Source organism: Mercenaria mercenaria, chromosome 17 (genome assembly GCF_021730395.1).
Source record: "Mercenaria mercenaria strain notata chromosome 17, MADL_Memer_1, whole genome shotgun sequence".
Taxonomy (NCBI): domain Eukaryota; kingdom Metazoa; phylum Mollusca; class Bivalvia; order Venerida; family Veneridae; genus Mercenaria; species Mercenaria mercenaria.
The window spans coordinates 64,176,505-64,192,517 of record NC_069377.1 but is presented as its reverse complement, the minus strand read 5'-3'; the positions used below and the strand labels follow the sequence as shown (position 1 = coordinate 64,192,517).

At 33.0% G+C, this 16,013-nt stretch overlaps 1 protein-coding gene across 3 annotated transcripts in view; it reads right to left on the bottom strand.

The window, feature by feature from the left end:
- Positions 1-1,195: 1,195 nt before the first annotated feature.
- The window catches only part of LOC123537223 (cell cycle control protein 50A-like), a 41,371-nt gene continuing 26,553 nt past the window's right edge, over positions 1,196-16,013 (bottom strand). For 2 of the 3 annotated variants that reach the window (XM_053528422.1, XM_045320861.2), the window contains 2 exons: positions 11,387-11,552; positions 1,196-8,960 (listed from right to left, as the gene is read on the bottom strand). In XM_053528422.1, coding sequence (XP_053384397.1) covers positions 8,915-8,960; positions 11,387-11,552 — 212 coding nt within the window. In that variant the 3' untranslated portion in view covers positions 1,196-8,914. Of the gene's footprint in view, positions 8,961-11,382; positions 11,553-16,013 lie in introns of those variants that run through there. The other variant, XM_053528423.1, reaches the window with a different exon arrangement.

Sequence of the window (16,013 nt, the reverse complement as noted above, 5' to 3'; positions counted from 1 at the left end):
AGAATAAAACTGATATACATGTGGTGGAAATTCATTTCCTCAAAGATGATTATAATGGTTAAATAGTTTACGTATTTTCAGAAATGAAATAATAAATGTACTTCAAACGTGTTTGCTTAGCGACATTGATACCGATAAGAAATTCGGCGGATACTGTACAGATCTGAGCTGAGGCTGGCGGTACCAAAACACACAATAAATGGATATAATGTTTCTCTGTCTTCAGCTTTGATGGCCCTTCAAGACACACGAAAAAACAAGAAAGGATGCTTCTAACAAAATTTGTTGACTATCTATCAAGGGGTAAATGAGAAGTTGTTAGCAATAAAGGTTTACTGCAGAAGATGGGTGTCAGACCATCCACCCTGTACTAAAGTAATCTTTGCTTTGAGAGAGCTAAAATATGAACAGTTAAGAGAAGTATAACTTTGTAAAGGTTGGAGAACAACACAAGCTTTATAAGAATTACAGGTTGTTTTTTTTTAAAATATAAAAATTAAAGCATGTTTGTCATAACCCTATATAAACCTTCCACTTTATATCTGGCCTCTGAATAAGACCTTGACCCAGCACAGCTTAAAGTTGCAACTTGTACATCATCTAAATTTTGCAGTGTGCATAAAGATCTCCCATGGGAGGATGTCGTACACTTCTGACAAGACTTTCAAAGTTTTCCAAATAATCATATGGGGAAAGCTAGTCCTCCCACCTGGCAGCAGTTTTTTTGAACACAACAGAATATCATGAAGGAATTTTGTAGTTGGTCACCCAAAGGAACACTGATGTAAAATTATTTTGAAATTGGGCCAGTATTTGCTTAGAAGACTTTTAAAATTTTCCATCCAGCCATAAATTATTGTTTTTAAACAAACCATAACTCAAAGGAATTTGGCAGATCACCTAAGAAACATTGCTGTGAAGTTTTTGAAACTGGGCCCGCCACTTCAGAGGATAATTTTTGAAATTTTCTATAAAGCAATATACCAAAACCTAACAAATTATGGACATCTAACACCCTAAAAGCTAACAAAAAGCACTTCATGCATTTGTGAAAAGGGAGATAAATACAGATCAAACATTATTTTGTAAAAGTTAGACAGTCTGTATGGACAACTGGACCTAAAACAATATGTTTTCGAAATCTGTGTGGGAGACATAATAAACACTTCTTGTAACAAACAATAAACAATTTATGTAACAATCTTTTACTTTATTACAGATAAATTGACCAAAATCACAATCATACAGTATAGACTAGAATAATGAACAATGATTGATTAAAATTTCAGTAGGGCTGAATAAAATGAATAACTAGTTTGATAAACCACAATTTCCTTCAGACAGGTGAATGTCTTAAGATATCCTTGAAAACATTCTTACTTTGTAAACATTTACATACAGTTAAACACAAAGCTTACAATGTACATCAAAATATCTTTTGTTTTCTTCAAAGATATAACCTCTCAACATTAAGATATCTAAATCTCAAATCACAGTTATTTAACCCTTACCATGCTAAATTTCTATAATGGACTGGTCCATCTTCCAATATGGGCAGTACCATTTATCATTTGAAGGGGTGTTTACTAAAAATTAACTGACTGAATAGCGAACAGTGCAGACCATGATCTGACTGCACGGATGTGCAGGCTGATCTTGGTCTGCACTGGTCGCAAAGGCAAACCAATCGCCGCCAGCAGGCTAAGGGTTAAGTTTATATATATATTTTACAAGTGTTTTATAAACAAAATACTGTCTCATACACAATGGATATACTTCGTATTTACAATCATGTAAAAAGGTAATTTCTAAATATTGAAAAATCTGACAGATCTCAGTTGTGCTCCTTTAAAAATCAATCTGGCATTTCAGTGCAAAACAAAAGTAACTGCAGAAATCATTTCAGACAAAATTTTGAAGTGCAGTTACTGCTCTTTGTACAAATGTTTCTTTTGAATGTATGGAAAACTACCTGTAGTTGAAACAGCTGGTATAAAGTACATGTACTACAATTTTGAAAGTTAACTAAAATATTTGATATGCATGTGCATGAAACAATATCATAACAAGTTTTATTTTTTTTATTTAGCATACATGTATGTATGTTATAGTTTCATTCTTTAAACAAGATTTCTTAATCCAATAGATCAGTAAAACTAATGAATTATTTTATTCAGCCTTATTTAACATTGGTAAGAAAAACAAAACATATCAAAATTCATCTTAAACTACAAGGAAATGACTATATCAGATTTTTTTTAAGTTTTGAAGTCATACAATGCAAAGGATTAATTAAAACATTCCAGATTCATTTCACAACCCATTTGCATTTTGTTTTATGTAACAATGAGCCAAAATGGAAGATGTCTAATTTTCAGCTTTTTTTTTCAGTTAACAGTTCATGTATGAGTTACATCATCTAAGATAGTAAAATTGAAAATTTTATGAACATAAAGAAACAAATGTAAGAAACAAATGTAAGAAACGTATGAATAGCTAATTACTATCATGGGAAAATGCAAAACCTGTATGAAATCTGTTAATTTTATTTCTCTACTTTTAAATACTTTTACATTAGATAGAGCCAAATGAGTGATGTATTAGGCAGTGTCTGACAACATGTGCATGTTCGTGTATTAAATATAAGATTTTCATTTCCGGAGTGATGAAGATGTTCACAATCACGTTTTTTTATACATTTTTCCAGACAATTTTCGTTTACCACAATAATCTGGCATTTCATGGCTAAATTCATAGAAACTCCTACTTGAAATAGAAAACAAACTTTATGCTCTGAAACACTTTTCTTAGCATGATTAAGGTATAAACATGGATTTATAATATTGAAACCCGGGTAGTAATTTGCACTACTAACATAAAAGTCTATGTACAATTGGAATGTGAATGTGCTAACAGACAATAAAACAAACTTACAAACTCTCTAAAAATTCATTAACAATGAACATAGTTTAGCAGCTGAAATATCTATAGATTATTTGATTTGTATTGAGAAATTTGCACCACACATTCTGCAGAAGTGATACTGCGCAGGTTACATAATACTGTTATGATCAAAACAGGCCTATATTTGGATGCGTGCATTGCCAAAAAACAGGATTCGACAAGCAGAAAGGCTGGGCACCAGTCCAGTTTATGCATTATTGTACAGAGCAGTGTTAACTTATCCTATTATTCTATGCTTTTTTCTAACAAACATTTCAGACTGGCTCAATGTACAGGGCAATGTGAGCAAAGCACAGCTAATAACATATACTTATATAAGGTGAACAATGCATCCCACATCTATTGACATATTTCATTATGATACTTCAATAACTTAAGGCAATTTCCTGTTGAGTTAACATAATAATATGTACCAAATTTTCAGCTGTCCAATTTGGAATATATTGTATCCAGTACTGAAATATGTTGCACGGTCATGTTGTGTAAATGTGTTCCACTAACAGAAAAAAACAAACAGGTATAGAAGAGTGCATTTTTCTCAATAAAAACCAACTGTGATTAAAGTACTTTAAAACATGCACACAGTAAGGAAAAAAAAACCTAAAAATTATCAGATGACAAAATGTGTATGTGTATTAAAGACATTATGCTGCTCTGTAAGGCTTAAAATCTTGAACAGAAATTATGTTACAAATGGTTGAACACCATTTCTCAGCAGTATATGTTAAAAGCAATCATTAGTACTGTTTATTTCTTATCGGTTAAAATGATGTTGGTTTTCAACACTTTTAAATTTCTTATCAGCAAACTGAAAATTACCTTATGTGCAACTAATATTGAGATACATTATTACATAGAGCCCATACCTAGTCAGTACTATAAGGTAATTTGTTTGTTTGTTTTGGGTTTAACGCCGTTTTTCAACAATATTTCAGTTATATAACGGCGGGCAGTTAACCTAACCAGTGTTCCTGGATTCTGTACCAGTACAAACCTGTTCTCCGCAAGTAACTGCCAACTTCCCCACATGAATCAGAGGTTGAGGACTAATGATTTCAGACACAATGTCGTTTATCAAATAGTCACGGAGAACATACGCCCCGCCCGAGGATCGAACTCGCGACCCCGCGATCCGTAGACCAACGCTCTTACCTACTGAGCTAAGCGGGCGGGCTACTATAAGGTAAGAATTATCTGAAATCAAGTATGTATGTTTTCCGAAATTCTGACATACTGAAATTGTATTAACAGGAAATGCCCTACCAATAACAGGCATATACATTGCTTCAGTTGAAACCCTGTTAGATGAAAAACCCTTGGTATAATCTACATTTACACAATATAAAAATAAACAGCAATTATGCAAAAACATTCATTCTTTGGATTTAAACATGTATCAAAATGTATTCAGAATAAATATAACAGGATACAAGATATGAGTAATGTGTGCCAGCAACACTATATTTACACATCTATAATAATCATGTACAACATCTATATAATAAATATGTGAAAAAAATTCCTGTAATGAGTTTTAGTTAGCTACTACAATGCTATATCAGAAATGGTATTTATTTCATGTGTATCCTATAAAAATGCTTATAGTTTGACCTACTTCCACTGAATCTCAAATTGTAACCCAAAGCCAGAGATTTTTGAAGTTTTGATTCACTCATATGTATATTACAGCATCTAGCACAATATCTTGTAGGTAATTTCATAAAGTTCATCATTTATCTTGCCAATATGGTGACTATAATGGATTCTCACATGGTGTAAGTGCGATTAATTGACTGGAAGAGAAAAATCTGTGTAGAATGACTAAAATATCAGAGCTGTAAGCTCTAAAGTTTAGTATTTAGTATCAACATTCCTCAACCAAATTCAGTTCAAATTATCAAATTAACATTCTCTCTGAATATCAGATACAAAATGAGTTGCTTCAAAACACAAAAGTAGGTAACAGTCTAAGAAATGCAATGGTTGGTAAGACTCACTCTCTCTCCCTCTCTCTCTCTCTCTGTTCCTCTCTCCATCACTCTCTGAAAACAAATAAGATCACATGGAATGAACTTTAAGTGCATTGTTTTTTATACATTGCAGTTAAAATGTTAGATGAAAGTCAAAAGACAAAAATGGTGATATCGACTACTACAAATAAAATAAAGGGCAAAAATGAGAAAATTAAAAAGGTACTAGGAGACAAAGTACAATGGAACAGGATTATACATATAATCTATAAATACTACAGTATGATGAGCACTTTATTTATCATATAGATACAAAAAATTCACCCTTATTTTTTTCAACACTATTGTAAAAACCAAAAGTCGCCATATGACCTAAAATTGTGTCGGTGCGACGTTAAACCCAACAAAATAAAATAAATAAATTGTAAAAACCAAAAACTTTCGTCATAGCAACACATATATCTGTGCTAAAATTCTTTATATATATCAAAGAGTCAATCTGAAAAATGTTTCGAGTTATGGCCTGAGTTATGGCCTAAGTTTTATTCTGTTCTGTCACCCCTATACAGGAAGGTCAGCGATAATATGAATGAGAGCCATGAGATTTTATCTAATTTATAAAGATTCTATTCCAGTTGTATCTGATTATAAGTGCACTCTTAAAACATTTTTTTTTTCACTTGAAAAAACTTAAACAGCAATAACAAACTGCAATCAAAGTACTTCAATTTATAAAATGAATAAAAATCAATAATTACACATAGTGAATTAAGGTATTGGACCTGTAATAGAGTACCTCATTTTTGAAGAGTATTCAATTCGTACTATAAACCTACTTTGACTGCAGTTTTCAGGGGGGGCGTAGGTTCAAGCCCCACTGGGACCAAAATTTTTTCTCTCAGATTTTCCTTTTTTCTAGTAAGTTTTTACTTCTTTCAAGACTTATTATGGATGTATTGTACAAAAGTGGAAAATTTTAATTTTATAAGCGATTTTTTGCTGTTCAATGTGAATTTACCTCTGAATCAGGAGGGGTCGAGTTAGACATCTTTAAAAATACTGAGTTACATGCGGTAAAAGTTCTCTATTTTGCCTTCATTCTTTAGATTACATATTGTGGAAGAAATGCAGGTAGGTTTTACTTCTGCCCCAAAGTTATCTTTGAATGAAGTGAGCAAAATTCAAAACAGACCCACAGGATTCAACCTTAATTTTTCAATGTTGGAGTTTGACTGTCTCATTAAATCTGTTTACTTGAGGCACCCTAGAAACAAGAGCACCGCCTTGCGGGTGCTGACGCTCATCTGATTTTTTTTGTGTAATAGAAATATTGTCCTACCCATGATTTTCTAAGTCTAAAAAGGGCCATCATTCTTGCAAAAAGCAGGATAGAGTTATGTTTCTTGATGTACAGCGTCCACTTATGATGGTGAAAAACTGTTGCAAGTTTTAAAGCAATAACTTTGATAGTTTATGAGAAAAGTTGACTTAAACATATTACTCAACCAAGAAAATGATTTTCTAAGTCCAAAAGGGGCAATAATTATTGCAAAAATCAGGATGGAGTTACGCTGCTTGCTGTACAGGGTCAGCTTATGATGGTGAACAAGTGTTGCAAGTTTCAAAGCAATAGCTTTGATAGTTTAAGAGAAAAAGTTGACCTAAACATAAAACTTAACCAAGAAATCTGATATTTTCTAAGTCCAAAAGGGGCCATAAATCTTGCAAAAAGCAGGATGGAGTTATGGTTCTTGCTGTACAGGGTCAACTTATGATGGTGAACAAGTGTTGCAAGTTTTAAAGCAATAGCTTTGATAGTTTAGGATAAAAGCTGACCTAAACATAAAACTTAACCAGAAAACTGATTTTCTAAGTCCAAAAGGGGCAATAAATCTTGCAAAAAGCAAGATGGAGTTATGTTTCTTGCTGTACAGGGTCAGCTTATGATGGTGAACAAGTATTCCAAGTTTCAAAGCAATAGCTTTGACAGTTTGGGAGAAAAGTTGACCTAAACATAAAACTTAACCAAGAAATCTGATATTTTCTAAGTACAAAAGGGGCCATAAATCTTGCAAAAAGCAAGATGGAGTTATGTTTCTTGCTATACAGGGTCAGCTTATGATGGTGAACAAGTATTCCAAGTTTCAAAGCAATAGCTTTGATAGTTTAGGAGAAAAGCTGACCTAAACATAAAACTTAACCAGGCAACGCCGACGCAGACGCCGACGCCAACGCCGACAACCGCTCAAGTGATGACAATAACTCATCATTTTTTTTCAAAAAATCAGATGAGCTAAAAATGATATTTACAGTTTTATTTTGTGTTTTATAACTGTTTAACAATAGTTTGAGGTTTCTTTTATCAAAATTAATGCTGTAATGAATTCTCTGCTAACGTTTTAGATAGTGGCCATCACACTGAAATTTGTCTCAACTTGAGCTTGAGGAAATACCACAAATTATACAAAATTTACAAAAAACGGCACAGTAAAAGTTGTTTAAAATTTGCAACACAATGCGAAACATGGTCAACTTTAAGAATATACCAAGCAAGTATCAGTTTGCAAACATTACTATTAGAGGGCCAATACCTTAAGTAAACAACAGTGTTGTCAGGCATAGTGATGTACTTTTTAACTCCAAGCAAATTCTACTTAAAACTGCCTCATTTATTTAAACATAGAATGCTCATTTAGAAAAAGGCTTACAAATAAAGTTTATCATCAATTTCTAAGATTATGCGTATACATACACTATTATCAGCCATTATTTAAGCAGTTTTCAATGCTGGTATGGAACCATTACAGTAACGTAGCAATGGCAGGATAAATCTAATACTGTAAATGGGGTATTTTCTGCGTACTTTCACTCTGCTATCTAATAAGACAACAGAAACTAAATTACTAAATCTTGCTTCTTTCTTGTCTATACAATGGAAGGTAATACTTCTTAACACTCACGAGTTTTGAATTTGCCGGTCACTGTGATCACGTACATTTGTGAAAATACAGATATTAACCAATTTACAGCATTTTTCCTGAGAAAACTTGGGTAGTGTTTTGCCTAAAATGTGTGTTTGACTTGACTACAGTATCTGTTTTCAATTAGGCCAATTAAAGTTATATCCCATGTTCAGCATTCACCACTATGTTTAATTAAATAATGTGTTATATTTAGGTATATATGATTCCTATGGCAGCTGGACTCGAGAGCAGTTTATTAAACTGAATTTCCAACATGCATATTATACATTCCTAAGCAAAAAGGCACAAATGTTTTTCTCTATTAAACAAAAAATGAATGATAAATCATGCATCTGATTTATGTAAAACACAGTACTCAATTTTTGCTAAATATATATCGTTTTTTGTTATTCAGAATGACGGGTTAGGAAAGATTTTTTCCCAATTCTGACAAGAAAACATTGGGGTGGAGGCTAAACATAAATTTAACTTTATATGACCTAAATGTCTAGATATCCGGAAAAAAAATTTCAATATATTTTAATTTAAAAAAAAATGTTTTCACTGTCAGGCTTTTTTAAAAGAAGTTCACCACATGTGGTTAAAAAAGTTCTTCACAAATATTTCCATCATAATATAAATGAAACTAAAGAAATAACAGTGATCAAATATATAAAAGTTTGAATGGCCTATCAAGTTTATGCATTATTTTTGCTTGTTCTGTTCTAACTAAATTCATACATTCTTTCAATTATGCAATAAAACAGATCTCTTTTACCCCTATATTTCTAAGTTAAGAATTCTGAATTGTAGAGCTGGTAAGTCTTACAGAAATACAAGGTTAAAAAAGCTACAACCACATCCTCTATTAAAACACAGTACATCTTTGTAACATCAAAGTATCTGATGGACCATGAATACCCTCTTTAGTACACCGTGATCTAGATCTCATCTCCAATCTCCACATTATAATTATCATCATCACTGTTGTTATTTGAGATATTATCATCATCATCATCAGTTGAAAGTTGTTCTGCTTGTGACATTAATCATCTCTGATGTCCTGCAAAAAACAAGAACAAACAAGTCTGTGTTATTACTCTCATTATTTTATATGGTTTCATCAAACCTGACAACTGTTATTTAGATTCTAGTTACATGTGTATATATCTTTGTCTTTAAAGATTAGCAATATCACATTAAAACTATGGCTAAACAATAATTAGCACAAACTACATTTAGTGTGTGTATGCTGAAAATTTACTTGTACATGTAAATAAATCTGATCTTTAATTGGTCAGACAACCTGTTAATTAACCATGGGGCTTCACAGAAAGAATAAGTTCAAATAAAACAAGAAATAAAGTTCTTTTGCTTCAAAACAAGCAAAGGGCTTTGGGAACTTTTTGGCCATTCTTGCCTTATCTCTTTTACAAAAGTAACTGTTGGTGTACAGGGATGATATTCCAGGAAATATATAAGATGAGGGACTGCACAGGACACATTTTTAATCAACTTGGAAATACTGTGCAAAGTTAATGAAACTTGGAAACAAGGCTCATGGAAAAATTTGGAAAAGCTAGTAGTGGAGAGGGAGTATTTCTTCTGTACCTTGTTGTGGTTTGTCATTAAATCTGCACTTTGCTCAAACATAGTAAGATCTGAAATACTGTTAAACCTCTATCATTTTACTTCTGTTTGTATCAACAACGTTTCTTATCAATAATTTGTAACACAGCTAATTTTTTCAAAACAGCTTACAAAGTCATTCAACCTCAGACAACTGTGACTGATACATGCAGTATTATCTTTCAGGATTTCTAACCAGAAAGAACACAGTTTTCGAATAAAAAAAGTATTTTAACACTACATGAAACACCAAATGAGCCACACCATGAGAAAACCAACATAGTGCATTTGCGACCAGCATGGATCCAGACCAGCCTGTGCAACCACGCAGTCTGGTCAGGATCCATGCTTTCGCTTTCAAAGCCTATTGCAATTAGAGAAACTGTTAGCGAACAGCATGGATCCTGACCAGACTGCGCAGGCTGGTCTGGATCCATGCTGGTCGCAAATACACTATGTTGGTTTTCTCATGGTGCGGCTCAAATAAACATTGTAAAATAACCAGTTCTGTCTGAACATTTAACTCTTAATAATTCACAAATAATATCAGTGTTTGATTCAACACTTTGTTATACTTCATTTTTCTTTTTTATATGCAAATAAATTATATACTCAATAATTAGATCATTCTTTTGTTTAATTTGCTTAAATATTTACTGAACCATATATCAAACAAGGATTCCAACATTCAAAATCTATTCTTTGTCATTAAACAGGGTTCACAGTGACTTAAGCTGACCAAATAACATTTGTTTTCCATGACTTTTATTCAGTTTCGGTAATGTTTTACCTGCTAGCAAAGAGTTTAACAACAAGTGTGTCCATAGGACACTGGTACCACCACATAGTGTCATGGAACTATATATGCTACTTGCTGACAATGTAAGACTTAGTAAACTGTCAGACTGCCTTAAAGTAGGGGTGGAGTGAGTGAGGAGAGGTTACTACAAAAAATAATCTAAAAACACAAGATAAAAGCGACTAAAAAGAGTTGTTTTTTTTTTTTACTGGGAGCTGGGGTAAATCTCTATTTAACTCCAGGTGCAAAATTTACATGCTGAATAATATTTCTATAAGGTTTCTTGACTAGGTCAAATACTTTTAAGAGCTATGTCTGACACAAACTTTAAAACAGTCAAGCTAAAAACTGTTTTCCATGTGTGAACCCTATTAAATGACAAGAAATTAATTGGCAATACTCAAAAAAATTTCTTCAACCAAATTTGCTACTTTTGAGAACAATAATGACTTTTTCACTAGCTTCTAACAAAACAAAAATCAAGTAAACGTAAAATATTGTGCTAATATGTGAATCAAACAGTAAACATTATTTCTGTGTGAACTATTACATCTTCTGGCTTGAAAATTTAAAGTTACACCAATATGCTTTCTTGATTCTGGTAATGAAAACTTTTGTGGACTGAAAGATTAAAGTTCCTAAATTGTTACCAATAATCATCCCTTGCAAAAATCTTAGAAAAAGAAATCTGCTTGAAAACAAGCAAAAAATAAAACTTCTACTTTAGATTCTGAATATATTTGTGTAAAATTTGTTCTTTTAAAAATCTGACAGATATTCACTTTTTTGTCTTTCATCCTCTGTAACAATTCTTTCAAAGAATCATAATCAATATTCCAAGTGATTTGTAAATATAACATTCAATAAATGAGAGCCCTTGAGAAGAATTTTCCATATAAAAAATGTTAGAAATGTGGAGTGAATCATAAAAACATAAACAAATCTAATCTTATCATATGCTGTATCTAATTTTCTTTTAGAAAAACATCTAACAATTTAAAACATAGAGTATTTTCCATTCTTTCACAAGAATAATTGGTTAAAAAAATCCGAATACTTACTTGCGGCCCCATTTGAGATGTATAAGAAGAAATATGACACCAAGTAGGATACATATAGACCCTACAACCAGGTACGCTATACCAAGGAAGGGATTCTTCCCACCAAGCCATGATGTTGTTGTCAAAATGATACTTTTGGTACCATCAAACAGTGTAACAGGGTAGGCTGTAAAAAATAAAATGGTACTGCATGAACATTTAGGAACAAAATATAATTCTTGGATTTGCTGTTGTTTGATGGTCTCTACAAAAATTGACCCTGGACATTTAAAGTGTAAGCTATAAAAGACAAAATTTATAACTGCAAACTCTAAGAAGAAGAAACTACATTCACATCGTAATATGAGAAATACATAAGATACTAGTTGATTACATAGCATGATAATATTCCTAGTGTTACCTTTAATGTATACTAATAAAATGTGAAACAAGAGCTGTCCGTAAGACACTTTTCTCAGTGCTTGACTCTGAAATAGAGCTTTGCCAGTAAAAGGGGCTTAACTCAATCAAATATATAATCAGAGATATGGGGACTGTTTCTTCTAGTGTAGCCTTTGATAGTAAATAAATATTTTAAGTCAATAGCTTTGAAAGTAACAGAGAAATTGGACATTATATAAAACTTTAACCAAAAAATTCTAAGTTAAAAAGGGGCATAACTCTGTCAAAATTCAAATCAGAGTTATGGAGATTATTTCTCCTGGTGCAGACTTTGATAGTAAATAACTATTTTAAGTTTCAAGTCAAAAGCTTTGATAGTAACAGAGATATTTGACTTTATCAAAAACTTTAACCAACAGTGACACCAGCGAGTGCAATAGCTCTACAAAAGGTAGGTTAAAAAATCGAGCTAAAAATCAAATAAAAGCACCGCCTGCAGGTGCCAATGGTCATCTGTAAGTGCTTGTTGTAAGCCAATATGCAAGAAAAGAGTGATCGTTCTTGGCCCTATAACTTGCTACTGATCACAAAAAATGTAAAATGATTTAAAGCTACATTCAAGAAAAGTGAACCTAAACAAACAAGCGGGCCATGATGGCCCTATATCGCTCACCTGTTATCATTGCACTTGAGGACAAGAAGGTCCTCAGAAAAAATATCTAAGTCCAAAGGACAGGACCAACAAAGGGAAGAAATTAAACCAAAAAAAAAAAAAATTCTTACAAGGTACAGATATGTCAAAATACACCTAAAACTTGGAGGTACCATCCATGTTGTACCACAGAAAAGTGGTCTCGGTTTTTCCCTACACCCAATAATAAAAAAGTTACTAAAAAACAAGCTATTTATAGTAACGTAAAAGAGAAGTAATTAAAAAAAAAATGATTGTAAGTTAACAAAAGAAGGATCTGCCAAATAAATCTGCTGACATAATAAAATTTCAGATCAGTATCTTCATTAGTTACGGAGATATACCCATTTTAATTTGAAATAAAGGAAGGTAATTTGACATAAAATCAGTCCATAGTTATCTACCCTCATTGACTCAATCCAACTAATGACAATAATGAAATTTCAAATAAGTCCTATAAGTACTTACTGATATAAATCCATTCTGATTACATCAGGGGAGGTAATCAGATATAAAATAACTCTGGAACATACGAATGGATCTGATTTGTCATGGAATCCAAGATTTATTGTTGTTGAAAATATTTTGGAAGTTTGTATCAAATAAAACCATACATGAAGTCTCTATATGGCTGCAAAAGCCAAAATAGCAAATTCTGGACCTTTAAGGGGCCATAACTCTGGAACCCATGAAGGAATCTGGCCAGTTCAAGAAAGGAACCAAGATCTTGTGGTGATACAAGTTTTGTGCAAGTTTGGTTAAAATCAAATCATAAATGAAGCTGCTATTGTGCAGACAAGGTCATGATAGCTAATTTTGGCCCTTTCAGGGGCCATAACTCTGGAATCCATTAGGAGATTTGCACGGTGCCTATACCACGTGACTTTTATGGCTATGTGTGGGTATAAAAAACATAAACAGCCGTCGATTCAGGTAACATTTTTCATGATAACTTTCTTAATCCTGCACCAATTTTATTCAAATAAAGACGAGGGCCCGGCCATAAGAAAGATACAATCACAGCCCATCAGTTTGAAAAGAATAAATTCGTATTTTTGTCGAAAAGTGCAACCGCGCATTTTTTTGTCAGATTGCCGATGTGCTATGTGTGGGTGCATTCTGTTAAAATCGTTTATAAAACTCTTAAAAATGCGTTCAGCGACGGGGCAAATGGAACCGAGGATGTAATATTACCTTGTTTGACAGTTGCAAAATGATCGTTAAGAAATATAGCGTATTCCTCTCGTTTTTTAAATAAATAAAAAAGTGCTATGTGTGGGTGCCGCTAAATTTATGCTATGTGTGGGAGTAAACTCATAAAAATGATACCATTGCTTGAGATACTTGCACTAAGTGAGTTTTAACTTACTCGTGTTACATTCATAGAAGAAATGAGTATCCATCTAGCATAACTGATCTTTTTTATATTTATTTAGAAAGTCCCTGTGTTAAAGAGAATAGCGCGTCAGATTCATTGTTGTTATTGATTAGAAGCGCGTGTTATCAAACATCTTTGTAGGGATAACGCATGTTTTTTCGTGTTATAACATCTGCAGAATCTCGAGGGATTGGTTGGTACCCGAGCCCGTTACGGCGAGGTTACCAACGATTCCCAAAGGATTCTAAAGATGTTATAACACGAAAAGAATATGCGCTAACGCTATTCTAGCATAAAACGCGTTAAAAACGGGAAAATGAATATATTGTTCCTCAATATCATTGAATTTCCATGAAATGCGCGGTAAAGTCTACGTTGTTTTGTCACGTTGACGTCATTTCATTTTGAATTATCCGTTTTGGGGCTGTAATCAGGTAATGCGTTACGCTCTGCATGGAACGTGCATATATATAAAGGTGTTATAACAGCACGTGAGCGCGAGAATCTCTCTGTTAACACACGTTTTCTCTCCTGTTAAAACAACACCCGAAAAGTGACAATAACAGCAGTTTTATGCTAGAATAAAATTAAAACTCTGATATATGTTTGAAGTAAAATTTATGAAAAGTTATTTCCAATTCCTTCAGTTGTGTTGAAGTGTTTTTTCTTATCTTGATGCATAAACAACGTTTTTCATAAAACACGCAATGAATCAGTGTCCCTAAGATAGTTTAAAGGGCAGTATGTGTGACAATAAAGTGTAGAGCATAGATCGTAGCTTGGATGCTGCTCTATTGTAAATTCCACTGCTCACCTAGTTCGTGGTTAGTTGCAGCTAAAATGGCATTTATTGTAGCTTTGGGCTATACGTTTGAAAAACACAATTACTACTACTTCAGGTTGTAGTTCAAACCACTTTCAAGCATATAAGAAAGGGCTTCAATCCTCGAACGAAAATAAAGTACCTGCGTAGTGCATGTAATAACTGCTATCAAATTCATACACCAACATACACATGGAGTCATTTCATCAGAGCGCTAGCCTATTTAAGAAAATATATCTCATCCAGTGATTTGTCGCTGAATAAATCATTGTTTGGAATTCAGATGCAAAGGAATTATATCACGAGGGCGCCAGTCTTGTTAGAATGAATGTAGGCGCTTACAAAACCAATCTGTAGCGCGTCTAATCGCTAAAGTACAGCCAAATAATCTTAAACAAACACTCAATCAATTACATTTCTTGATGATTAAAATTTCAGTTTGTGATTTTAGAAGAGTTTCGTCACAGGTCTGTTGTGAGATAATATCTATCATAGCTTTTGCTTTTTTGTGTTGGTTTTGTAAGCGCCTACATTCATTCTAACAAGACCATTGCAGAAAATAAGGCTCGCAAAGAAATTATCAAACAAATTAAAGAATAAAATATTTTTTTTAGGAAGGGGGTGAACTGTCAAGAACTTCTCTTTAAAATGATCTAACAGACATAATTTTACCTGTATTTTTGATTGTCTTCTACTTTGTTAGTGATAAAGGACACTCCATTATACTTATCTAGTGTGACTGCCTCCGTGTCGAGTGGTTAAGGTCGCTGACTCAAACCACTGTAACTCTCATTGTAGAGGACCGTAGGTTCGAGCCCCAGCTACCCACTATGTCTCTTTTTGAGAAAGTATGCAGTTGTTACGGAGGATGGGAGTCTAGTATATGGTACTTCCAGGAACGATGGTTAGGTGAACTGCCGCCTCATATGTCATAATTATAATTAAGTTAGTTGTAAATAATTATGTATATGGAATTCATTAAATTGATAGATCTAAACTGATCAATTTGGATATCAAACATAATACGGCAGTGTTTTAAGCATTTCTCTATTGATGTCATAGAGTTGTTTTTTGGTATACAACTTTCTGTTTCGTAACGTTTTTATTTGTGAAATTATGTTGTCTTACTTTCCCCAATATATTGATATCACACTGTTCGTTTATATTATGTATATGTGTGCCACCGTGGGCTTATAGCCAGTGGATATATTTGAATAAACTTCAAACTTCAAAAACTTCATATGACTCCGACTGTTGAAACAGGGCGTTGAAATCAAACGAATAAACAAACAACTTACTCACAACATACATTGTCAATCCTAATATTAGTTTATTGACAGACGATATTTTGAAC